At 47.7% G+C, this 12,454-nt stretch overlaps 2 protein-coding genes across 2 annotated transcripts; both read left to right on the top strand.

The window, feature by feature from the left end:
* Window positions 1–384: 384 nt before the first annotated feature.
* LOC109754698 (ycf20-like protein) lies at window positions 385–5,417 on the top strand. The gene is made up of 3 exons (XM_040390080.3): window positions 385–436; window positions 536–926; window positions 4,503–5,417. Exons 2-3 carry the CDS (start codon window positions 769–771, stop codon window positions 4,942–4,944), a joined length of 600 nt encoding a protein of 199 aa, XP_040246014.1. The 5' UTR covers window positions 385–436; window positions 536–768; the 3' UTR covers window positions 4,945–5,417.
* A 3,243-nt stretch (window positions 5,418–8,660) lies between these two features.
* LOC109754710 (uncharacterized protein At3g52155, chloroplastic) lies at window positions 8,661–11,698 on the top strand. Its single transcript, XM_020313617.4, has 5 exons — window positions 8,661–9,071; window positions 9,744–9,843; window positions 10,394–10,573; window positions 10,717–10,834; window positions 11,533–11,698. The coding sequence occupies exons 1-5, from the start codon at window positions 8,807–8,809 to the stop codon at window positions 11,587–11,589; spliced, it is 720 nt and encodes a 239-aa protein (XP_020169206.1). The 5' UTR covers window positions 8,661–8,806; the 3' UTR covers window positions 11,590–11,698.
* The last annotated feature ends 756 nt before the right edge of the window (window positions 11,699–12,454 follow it).

Below are 12,454 nucleotides of genomic sequence, written 5' to 3'. Positions count from 1 at the left end.
CGCATCTGCTTGGCTCGCCGTTGGATCCAGCGGGCAGACGAGGCGGCGCGCTCCCCGTCGTCGTAGCAGGGTGAGCTGGCGCCCCACCCCGCCCCCAGTTCCTCTGCTCGGGCGTCCAGACGCAGGAGCTGTCCATCTCTCGTCGGTCCTCCTCTTCTACCACCGGCTGGTTCTCTCCAACAGCTCATCCTAGCTGCTGCTTCATACTGTACATGGCACTTAGATTGATACGGTAGGAGTCGGTTCTTTCTTGTGTCAGTTTCAGAGTTGATTCGAATGACACATTTCGTGTAGAAATAGATGCTCAGTTGTATTCACTCATTTATGCTGCTGAAATTTGTACTGGTTGTGTGTTTCGAAGGAGATGAAGCTACGAGGAGCTCCTGGTGTGAAGAGGTAAGGGTAGAATGGTTTTTTCCTTCTCCAGTTAATTTCTGTTAGTACATTTTGGCTATGAAACTTTCATAATACATTTGGCAACAGTGAAGTTTATAATGGTATTTTGGAGTTTGACCGAAGTTTTAATGGTACACAGGCAATGCTCTGCTCATAGTCTCAGCCACGCGCTGCTGTTCGTACGCTCTTGATCTTGTCTGCCGTCGTCCCTCCCCCAACATCCTCCGCGTCGGTCCAGTCCTCGCCTGGCCCATCAGCCCTGCAACCAGCACCGTCTTGCCGTCTGTCGCACTCCTCCTCCTCCTCATACCCCTCCCCTTCCACCGCTCTCTTCCGTTCCGGCCTGAGCGCGTAGCCCCCGCTCACCAGACCATGCTTCTGCGGCATGGTGCACCTCTCTGCGCGCCACGACCGCCAGCAGGAGGCCTCTGTGCTGGAGGTGGCCGCCACGGCTTCACGCTGGCGCTGCCCAATGTCCTTCGCCAGACTTGCTTCTTGTGGGCTGCGAAGACGAGTGGAGGAGCAATCAGGTTAGCTCTCCATACCACTGATTTACGCCACACCCATGATCGCTAATTCAGTGATTTTGTTTGTTGCCTAGCTGTAATATGCTTATGGATTCTTTCAAGCCTAAGTCCAAAGTAGATTCATAGTGCTTGAGATATGTGTTTGGTGGCATCCTTGCCGTCTGCCTCCAGTTAAAAACTTGCAATTTAGCAGAAACTTGAAGATTTGGGTTGTTGTTTACTGCCACTTTGACTATGTGCTTAAGTCTCTTTATCGGTAGCAGAGGATCGAGAATTTCCTTCTTGCCTACAACTCTTCACCGTCATATACTTAATGTGCCAGTCTTCATGAATTGTATGACAATGGATGTGTCAATATTTGAACAAAGAAGATTTATCGAATGGAACATGAGAAGCAAGGTCATATTGCTATTTTGGGGGAAGAGAATGTCCCCTTCACTGCCCGGACTCCTGATGATATGCCCACTAACATACTTGCATGTTGATCCAACATTCGTAGGATGATATATACGCTTGAGACTAACCCATTTGAACCTCAACTTTGCCCCTCCACTGCACACATATTTCTGCTCAGTGGCCTGACACCCATGTTCGACATGCATCAAGCATGAACACTCCGTTGGCACCTTTTTGACATATATCGCCTTCTTGGTTCTCTCAAGTTACCAATGTGGCAGTGTCGTGTCTATGATTGGCGATTTTATGCTCACATAGTGTGTTAGAGAAAGTCTGTCGCCTTGTTTGGTTTCTTATCAGCTTATAAACTTGAACTTTATTGATATTAAACTAGGAAGGATGACATCTGCTTTGCTTGTATTTCCTTGTTTTCTGTTGTCTATCGACTATTCCTGCCATCTCACTTCCGGGGATGCACTACTGGATTCGACCCACCATGTAGGTGCATTTCCTCTATCAGTGTTGGCCCCTTTGCGACTTGAACTTCTGGTACATCTGCACTGGAAGTTTGTTCCACGCCACGTGCATTAACAATCTAATGTTAGAGCAACTCCAACCGGGCGACCCAAACGGACGCGCGGTTTGTCCGCTTTTTGTCCGTTTGGGTCGGCCAGGCGGACGGGCGTGTCCGCTTTTTCATTTGGGTTTGCTGGTGCGCCCAACGGGAGGCAGACCCAAATTTGCCCACGTCCAAAAGAAAAAAACAAAAATGATAAACACGTGGCACAGACAAATATAATAGGAACTTAATTAAACATAAGTGGCCGGTCAACTGCCGGCCAAAGTGCACTTAAAACATAATTAAAACATAAAAGATATTCGTGTCCGCACGCTGCCCTAGACGTCCGCCTTGCCCTTGCCCTTGCTGTCGCCATCGCCGCCGATGAGGTCAATGAAGACGGGAGGCGGCCCAGCCCAGCCGAACGTGGCTTGATAGGCCGCCAGGGCTGCCTCTGCCGGCGTCTGCTGCGGCGGCGGCAATGTGGCAATGCGGGCGCGCTCCTCCTCCTTGCGCTCCCTCTGCATGCGCCGCTCGCCGTCGGCGCGCTCCTCCGCCAGCGCGCGCTCCCTCCAATGCTCGAGGTACGCGGCCTCCTGCGCCGGCGTCGCGTCGAGCCAAATGGGGGGGGGGCTGACCCACTCCGCACTTGGCCGGTCCAGACGTACTGCTCGGCCGGCTCGGGCATAGTCGCCGGGGGGGGGGGGGGGGTGAGCGGCGGCGGCGACGGCGGCACCACGCAGTCATTGGCTGCAGAGAGGGCGATGGCCTCCGCCAGCCTCGCCTGGTAGTCCGCTTCCGCCTTCAGCCGCTCCTCGATGGAGCTCTCCATGGCCGCCGCCAGCGCCGCCTGGTAGGCAGCCTCGTCCTCCTGCTCCTCCGGCTTGATGACTGGGGAGGCAGGGAGTTGACGTGGTGGTGCTGCACGCCGAGCCGCCATTGCTCCTTGTTCTCGAGGGCAAACCAGACCTCCCAATGGGGAGAGTCTGCCGCGTACTCCGGCATCCGTCGCTGCTCCGGCTTGAGCTGCACACCTCCTCGGCATGTGACCGCGGCACCGCCGGCACCGGGATACGCTGTGGATCGAGGCGCCAGTGGTGTGGCAGTGGCTGCCTGAACTCCCAGTGCCACCGCGCTTGGTGCACCGGGATGTGTAGACACTGCCTCGCGGAGCGGGCAGGCGGCGGAGGAGGAAGAGAGCGAGAGGAGGAAGTGCCGGGGGTGAACTTCCCCTTGCTCTTGCCGGAGCCACTGCCACTGAAGAACCCCATGTCTAGGGTTTTGGTTGTCGCCGGCGAGGAAGTACGCGTGGGGGGCCAGATGTGGACGGAAGTGCAACTGGATGAGGCCGCCCCCGCATGTGTGGATTAAAAAAGGACGCTTCCACTAGCTGACGCGTGGGCCCGGTGTCGGTGATCGCTGTTAATATGACCGCGTTTGGTCGTTGGCCGCCCGCCATGTGGGACCGCGGCAGACACCGAGAGGACGCGCGGCGCGTCCGCTTCGTGTCCACGCCGACGCATTTCAGGCCCAAATTTGAGCCTGAAATGGGTCGGTGCGGACATGAAGCGGACGCGTTTTGGGTTTGGGTCCGCGTGTTGGGCTGGCGTTTTCGTCGTCGGCGACCCAAACGGACATGGGCGGACGAAATGGGTCGCCCGGTTGGAGTTGCTCTTATGTTCTATAACAAATCTATTTAAGACATCATCGTCTTAAAACTCTGTAATACTGTAACTTTACCACAAAATGTCAAAATATGAACCTTTGCTGCCCGGTCACAGACACGAGTTACTTCAAAAGCTACACAAATCAGCAAGACGAAGAGATATTTTGGTTGGTAATATTTTTCTAACAACCATGTCTTCTTATTTGTAAACATATTTTACAGCCATCATATTCTTAGCTACGGATGGAACATGCTCTTTTTGGTGTTTGAAAATGAAAATAGCAACTAAATATTTTTTTAGTCTCAAATCTCTATAAATATTGGTTGCTAAAACTTAATAGTGATCAGCCGTTGAAACTTCAGTTTCATTAGTCTAATGCTTGAATATTGAGGTTCATCGCAGCTTTAGATCATATGGCAGTGACAACCCACAGTTATCAACTAATGATTTTAAATTTATAATGTCTTCTCCCACTTTGTTTTATGTTAGTGATATTGACACGCTGTGTCGTATACTGGGTTGTATGGAGGCAAGAGAGAAGAACTGTTCTTATTCTTGCTTGTTTTTATTCCTCGTAGGGGGGTAAGACCTAAAAATCTAATGTATGTAAGACATCATCGATCTGATTTCTACTTGCTTGAGGACCAAGCTAAAATATTTCTTCCTAATTTAAAAGATAGTCTATCTAACGTAGAGATTGGAGAACTCACCCCTCGAAATCGGGGTTGGGGCGCGAGGAGGGGCTGGGAGTTCGACGGGTGTGACGAAGTTTAATTAAACCATTTTATATCATGAAAATGGAAATGATGGTAGTACCAACTTTTATATGGAAGCATATGGGAATGTCTGCAGAGTTAGATACAAGAGTACAAGATTGTATCATAAGTCTTTGAGATTTTGAGTACCCTACCTTTGTGAAGCTTAGGAACCACGATTTGATATATCTACTCTGTTTAGTTACCAGATGAAAAACTCAAGATGGAGGCCTGTGTTTGCCTTGGAGACAGGTGGACCACCTAACGCAGATGGCGAAGACTTTGAAGAGGACAGTGGTTTTCTTGGCAGGACAAGGCTTGGCCGACTCGCCCAAGCTGCTGGAAGGCAACTACTTGAAAAGCTTAACTCTGCCAGAAGCAAGTCTCCCACAAAGATATTCCTTGTGCTCTTTGGATTCTACACCGCCAATGCTCTGGCAACAATCCTAGGGCAGACTGGTGACTGGGATGTTCTTGTTGCTGGCGTCGTAGTGGCTGCCATTGAAGGAATCGGCATGCTTATGTACAGAAAACCGGTCACCAGGCCTCCTGGACGATTTCAGTCATTTATTTCAATGGTGAACTTCTGGAAAGCCGGTGTATGTCTGGGCCTTTTCGTGGATGCCTTCAAGCTGGGAAGCTGAGTTCTCTGGATTCACCTTGTCTTGTTTACGTATCAGTACTGCGGTTGATCCATTGAGCCCATCATAACGCAAGGATTTAACACCACAAATGGCCATGCGCTCATGGATCAAGTTTTGGTCTTGCAGTTGGCCCAAGTGCTTGCAGAGATAGCGTATACGTGATCGATTTCTTCCTTGTTCATGGAGATGTTGTGGAATTAGTGTTCTTCTGGGGTGGTGTACTCTTGGCGAGGACTGATCGTATACCAATGTGTTGCGAGCATCATCTCGCCTCATCGGGCCTGAAAATGTACATATGATTGTTGAGTTTCTCTTAGAATCTGATGCTGTGATGGAACTATTAGTAGGATGTTCATTTTTGTGCCGCAAGGAAATAATCAAGGCTGAATTGTACTGTAAAAGCTTACTCGTAGCATGTGATGAGCTGGTTCTTTCTTCTATGCTTTATGAACATAAAGGTTGTTCTTTCTTTGTAATTTGCTTTGTATTTCTTGCTCAGCACTCTCCCGCCTTCTTTGAAATGGGAATCTTTTTTCTATGAGACCGAGTCTATCTTCTCATCAAGTTGGACCCATGTGATAACATGACACGTGTCTTGCAAAGCCTTTCTTCCCTGTAGGCCTTAGAGACGCCCTAAAGCTGACGCCCAAGACAGGCATGGTATCTGTTCATCGACTGGTCCAGACCCGTCTGCGGATATGGATGAAAGTCGGTCATCCAACTGTATTCCTAAACGTCTATCTAGGTCTGGCCAATTTGAAATTCAGTTGCATAGCGAGTTCGATCATAACCAAAAAGAGGGAGATGCTCATAGTTTTTACATGTATGATCACAAAAGTATCATAGTCCGCAAGAGAATGAACTTTTTGCCTTGCTGGACCGACTATCCGACCCTTCATGCTAAACTCTGTCGCCGCTTCCTCCTCGCCGTCCGCTTCCTTCTCATCTGCCCCTTCTCCGCAGTCTCCAGCTCCTTCAAGCACTTCAACATCCTAAGACGGACAGCTTGCACGATCATCCTTGCATCGTCATCCAACTAGTCCATCTTCAAGGTCAAAATCTTCGAATCCTCCGAAGTGGCCGCGATCTCAACCTTCTTCTCTTCGAGTTTGTCCTTCTTCTTTTCAGGTTTGAGCTTCTTATCGGTCGCTGCCATCAAGATGTTAAACCTCCCGGCCTTACATATCTCCTTGAACCTCTATGTTATCTTGGTCACTACCCCTTCTCGCTTCTCCTTCTCCTCCTCCCACTTCTTTCCTCGGGACCCTTTTCTAACCTTCTTGGGCGGCTCTTTTGTTGGGTCGGTTGGATCACCCACTTCTTCCTCGGTGCCTATGCCGGCGGTCTTGACGTGGTTGGCAATGAATAAATTTCACTTCGAATGCCCACTCAACTTCAACCAACAATGCACGAGGACGGAATTTCTCTTCTCCAACTTCAAGAACAAGTTGCACGCACGGAAAAGCTACAAATAAAAAACATTGCCAACAAACTGCATATCCGGTCCGACCAAATGACCAATACATAGAGCATATCCGGCCCAATGACCAACACATATAAAAACTTACTTGGTCAGTGATTTTTGCCACTTGGCCACCGACCGATTAGCTGCTTCAAATGGCCACAATATTTGGACACGATCTCTTGGATGATGTATCATCGATGGTTGAGCGAATTTGCCCCACGACTGCGGATGAGTTCGTCGGTGTAGGGCTCGAAATGCTTGTTCTCATGGAACCAAGTATGAATGTTGTCCTTCTCTTGGGTGTGGAAATCCAAATGTACCAATAAGTGGAAGATCTTTACGTGGCTGACCGCTTGAATATCGGGAACATGTTGAAAAGGAGGTACTATGTGATCAACGACAATGTTTACACTTGCCTGCTATGTTCTTCCCCTCTGATGAAACCGTGACCCACTTGTTCTTCAAATGCCCTTTTGTGATTGACTGTTGGAACACTGTGGGAATCTCCTGACAGAATAGTGATTGCAGATTAGCCCTCTTGCATGAGGGAAGACGTTCATGGAACAAACCACTGTTTATAAAGGTCTTTACCATTGTGGCGTGGGGATATGAAAAGAGAGGAATAACAAGCATATGCCGTCACTGGATTCTTGGAGGAACATGTTCAAAAGTGACATGTCAATGATGGTACGCAGAACAAAGGAGGAACTACATCCCTTCATCAGGGGCTTGGTGGAATCCATCTAGTTTCTCTAGTTTGGATGTTCCTTTTCACCCTTTTTTTTTGTATTTCTTGTGCTTGTGTTTTCTAACTTGTAGTTCCCCCTCTCTCCATGTAACCCACCCCTATACCCCGCCAAATCCACATTTTAATTACGTAACCTTGTCCCCTTGCTAATTTAAAAGTCAGTAGGAGCCTCTCCCACTGTCATCAGGTTAAAAAAAATGTTGGCCCAAATGTCGTGTCCTTTTGCTTCGTGCCATGGATTGGATCTATGCTACAACCACGAAGTGCACAACAACTCGTCCTCCCTCATGTTGAAGTTTTCTCCTCTACCCTTCTTTGGATCGGCCGCAAATTCATCCAAATCAAGGTCATCGTCGCAGTCCTCCTACTACTCCTGCTGGCCGGTGTACGAATCCGGCTGTTGGGTGTCTGTGCCCGGCTATGTGCCAGACAGTGTGTACGTACCCGACTGCTTGTCCGACTGAGTGTACGTGCCCGGTTGCGTGGACTCCGAGTTATCCACCTACCCCCCCCCCCCTCCGGTAGCAGCCTCTGCCTTCGTTGTGGATCATCTCAAAATCTCTTTGTCTGCGTCGTCATACACCAGCTTGCCCGATTGAGACATACTGGCGAATAGAGAGCGGGCACCGAGCTGCTCCACGCTTGGCGTCCGCATTCAGATAAGCTTCAACAATGTAGACTCGAAGAAAAAGGAGCGGCGTCGCGTTGATGTCGACGCAATAAGGCCCTGTTTGTTTCAGCTTCGCTTGGATTTAAATCACATGTGGATTCGCTTCACTGGCGAATCTGATTCTGAGAATCAGCTTCACCACCGAAGTACACTTTGAGGTGCTTCAGGAAATTGCACAAAAAATGGTCCAAATCCAGATTCGGCTTCACTGACAAAGCTGATTTCAAATAGCTGTTTGTTTTAGATTCTAGATTTGGCTTCACTGGCTAAGCTGAATCTGCTCCCAGAATCCGAAACAAAGGCATGTGCCCGGCGACGGATGCCGGGGGCTGCCTGCTGAACTGTTGGGTGGCGTAGAAGTAGGGAGCCATCTAGGACGACATCTTTACGGACGAAGATGGCGGCGGTGCCCCGCGTCCCAGGCCCCGCCCTGCACCACGCCCCTGCCGCCCTTCTTTTTGAGCGTCGCCACCTCCTTTGCCTTCTGTCTGAGGCGGCGTTCTTGCCATGGCGCCGAGTTGATCTTTCACGGGGATTAAAGTGGGGCAGCACAGTTGATGGTCGGTCATCGAAAAAACCATAAGGGTGAATGGGGGGAGGTGGTGTGGAAGTCCGGGACTGCTTTAAAGTTTGTGCGACCTAGGAAACGCATACAATCCATGAATCCAAGCAACCAAATGTCTGTTGGGCCTGGTGAGACTACCAAACGAGGTCCCTGCAAAAAAAAAAGGACTACCAAACGAATTTCCGTACCCTGGAAATAGAAATATTGTTGCGTCACTCACCGAAGAAATATTGGTCTGTCGCTCACCAGTCAGGAAAAGAACAGAGGTCAGCAGCATCTACTGTTCGCAAGCCCGTCATCACTCATCAGCAACCACGCCATCGTCCTTGCCTGTTCCTTCTATCCATCCGTTCCGTTCTCCCTTCTCCCATCCCATGTAACAAAATCAGCTCAGCTCAGCGACAACAGCGGCGGATGATGAGAGCTCCTCCTCGGCTACTGTCGCCTCCTTCCTCCGCCACGGCTCCTCACCTCCTCCTCTACGCTTCCTCCGCGGCCTGCCGCCTCCCTCCCTCCGCGGCCGCCGTCGCCCGCTCCGTCTCCGTCTCCACCACCGTCGTCGACGCCCCGGCCGCCGCCGCCGAGCCGGGCTCCTCCGACTCGGCCTCCGCCACGCCGCGACGCCGCCTCATCCTCCTCCGCCACGGGGACAGCGCGGTTGGGGAACGCTTCACCAGAGGTATATATATACCGTACTACTCCCTCCGTTCCAAATTACTCATCGTGGTTTTAGTTTAAATTTAAACTAAAACCACGATGAGTAATTTGGAACGGAGGGAGTACGTGGCACGCAGAATCTACGTGTGTAGGTGAAGCTTCTTTGATGAATTTTCAGTTCAAAGTGCTGCCTGGGCGCTTGAGCTCCCAAATACTTTGGGGGTATCAATTAACTCTCACATTGGCTAACATCATTGGTGCTTTGGGCGCCGTAGAAGTTACGGAATGGAATTGTAACACTGGGACTATTCAGATACATTAAACTTGTGGGCGTCTGTTATACTTGAGTTAAAATGTCAGGTTAAAATTCACAATATTATGAATAAGGGGTTTCATAGTTTAGTTGGACGCCGAGCACGAAATGGAAAATCAAGGATCAAGAACATTAAACGGGGTCAGTGTGTTTTTATGCGACAGACTTGGATCAGCATTTTAGCCTGGTACTATGTGCTATTCTAGCAATTTTAATCAGTAATTAATTTTGGTTCTTCTCTTTACTTTTGGCACGATATTGTATGTACTCTTGTTTAGCTGCAGTGCTACAAGAAACCTAGATGCATTCCTTCTTTGTGGTTGCTGGCCTTTTTGCATTTCATTCTTGAAAAACAACAGTTCATATTGCCATCAATGACAGATCATGACAGACCACTGAGCAAAGCTGGAAGAGCTGATGCAATAAGCGTTTCTGATAAATTCCATCAAATGGGATGGATACCTGAGCTTATCCTATGCAGGTACATCCTTATCTTGTGCAGAACAATGTGTACACAGAATAGGGTTTAACGACAGCAGTAGGCGTGTAATGTAGGAACGCTTCAAGGTCCAATTTGGTTGCCCTCGTATTTGTTACTAATTGTGTGGGTGGGTCTCGCAGTTTTAGAAAACTGAAACTGAGGTCCCATTAGAATGCTGGACTTTCACATTAACCAGTTCTTTCCCAGTGGGATAGGGAAATTTTTGGGTTCCTAAATGGGGTCTGAAATTATGTATTCAAGCCACAAGTGTAAATGTTGTTTCTCCGTGATTCACTTACATAAGCAGTAGATAATGACATATATTACATCGAAATGAACATATTACAAGGGTTACTTTTCTATTCTTTAGTTTCATCTTTTTGTGCTATTTAACTTTTGGAGAGACCGAGAGATACTTTCATTTGAAAATGCCAAATTGTAAGCTATGTCTATGAAGATGACATAAAATCACCTACTTTGATTTACTCATATGTGACTTAATGGAGCATGTCATGTCATTCATACCTTCCTAAACTGTTTGTGGACACAGTGATGCAACTCGTACAAAGGAAACTCTTCAGATCATGCAAGAGCATGTTCAAGGATTGTCTCAAGCACTTGTGCATTTCATCCCAAGTTTCTACTCGATTGCTGCAATGGATGGTCAAACTGCCGAGCACTTGCAAAAGGCAATTTGTGAATATTCAACTGATGAGATACTAACGGTGATGTGAGTCTGCTATTATTTGTTCTTCATTATGCTATCTTCTCTGATGTATGCTCAAACTACATAGTCATTTGCTTCTAAGCACCTGTGCATGCTCTGAGAGTTGCTAGGCCTATTTTTGACGCTTTTGTAGAATAAAATTTCAGGTGCATGGGACATAATAAAGGATGGGAAGAAGCAGCCTCTATGTTTTCTGGTGATTCAGTGGTGCTCAAGACGTGTAATGCTGCATTGCTAGAAGCTGCTGGGAAATCATGGATTGAGGTTAGTATTATTCTGATGCCTGAACATAAATTATGCTTCCCTTTTTAACCCCTCGATAGTACTGTTATGTGCCTACCGTCATTGTGGTTGCCAACAACGCCCAAACTGATTGTGCAAATGCGTATTTACTCTAATTCTATATTTTCCCTGTAAAGTTACTGATTTTTAGTTAATGTAGAACTTTAAATGATGCAAGCATTATTCACTGGTGATTTTCAGTTAGGCGGATCCTCTAATTCTGCAGTACTACTTGTTATTGTGAGTCATGTGAAAAGCACACACTAAAGGCAATTTAGAAAAGCCAAGTAGGACTAATGTTACTGTCTGTTTGAAGGATACCTGAATGAGATGACTCAGGAAAATAGAAAAGCTTTTGGCAGCACAAAGAATTTCTGGAAATGCTTGTGTTTTTTCTTCGAGTAGTATATTAGTCCGTGTTCTGTAGCACATTCAAGCCCCCTATACTAAACTGAAGGGAAATCAAATCACCATGTGGCAAATCGAAATGGTCAAGTATTATCACCATATCTGAAGTATTTTAGAAACAATGATCAGTTTCATGATGTGGTTCATTATACTCTTCTCATTTGAACAAAATGGCGTGGGTTCATAGTGCACCATTTTTCATGAAATAAAAATCTTGTTGAGCAGATAAGTTAGCAGAAACTTGACTGAATTTCTGTCGTCATGATATACAGGCTTTTTCGCAGGCTGGCCTTGGGGGATGGAAGCTTCACGGCATTGTAAAGCCATAAAGTGAAAACATTGTAGCTAAAGCTAGATACAGTTTTTTTGTAGCATTTTTGTTCTCATTTTGCCTGGTGTAGCTATGATTGAATGTTAATGAAGTTATTGATGTGGATAGATAGATGAGATCAATGCATTTCGCCATACCTGATAAGACTCGCACACACACAAAAAAAACCACGTCTCTCTCGCCCAGGGCAGTTCTTTTTTTCCCCCCGAAGAAACTTCCGATCTATTCAACTTGCCATGGCAATACAAAGAATAACAACACATACATGTCTGTAGACCACCTAGCGACGACTACAAGCACAAAGCTTTTTTCCTTTACAAACACATCACAAAGATTAGTATTCAAACGAGCAGCTCATTATATGTGTCGTACACAAAAGAACAAACACATCCATCACAATGAGCTTTTTTCCTTTACTTTCCAGGCCAGAATTTTGGGCCGTCATAGTGTCGTCATTTCAGACGCCCCGTCACCATATGATAGTGTTGGACGTTGCATATGTTTCTCTGCTATCCACTGACGCATTCAATACATGTACCAGCGCGCCGACAGAAAAGCCTACTGCAAGATTCAGCTGTGAAGTGAGTTGCGGTGAAAAACGGGCGTCGTGAAAGGCGAGTTCCCCCACTTGAGCTGTCCAGTAGAGGTTTCGTCCTCGTCGGCACAGCTCCTGCTTTACCCGCGCGCCCCTGGTTTTTTTCTTTTCGAAACGGGATATATATTTTTTTCTTTCCAAACGCCCGCGCCCCTGGTTTGGCTTAGGCGCAACTTGTCTGTTAGCCATGGCCAGGTGCTCTGCTCCGAGGGAGGAGCTAGCCCGGCCACTTGGCGGGACAAGATTCTTCCGCTTGGCCGTATAAATC

The sequence above is a fragment of the Aegilops tauschii genome, chromosome 5 (assembly GCF_002575655.3).
Source record: "Aegilops tauschii subsp. strangulata cultivar AL8/78 chromosome 5, Aet v6.0, whole genome shotgun sequence".
In the NCBI taxonomy this organism is placed as follows: Eukaryota; Viridiplantae; Streptophyta; class Magnoliopsida; order Poales; family Poaceae; genus Aegilops; species Aegilops tauschii.
Note: the sequence above shows the minus strand (reverse complement) of the source record. Positions and strands in the feature narration are given on the sequence as shown.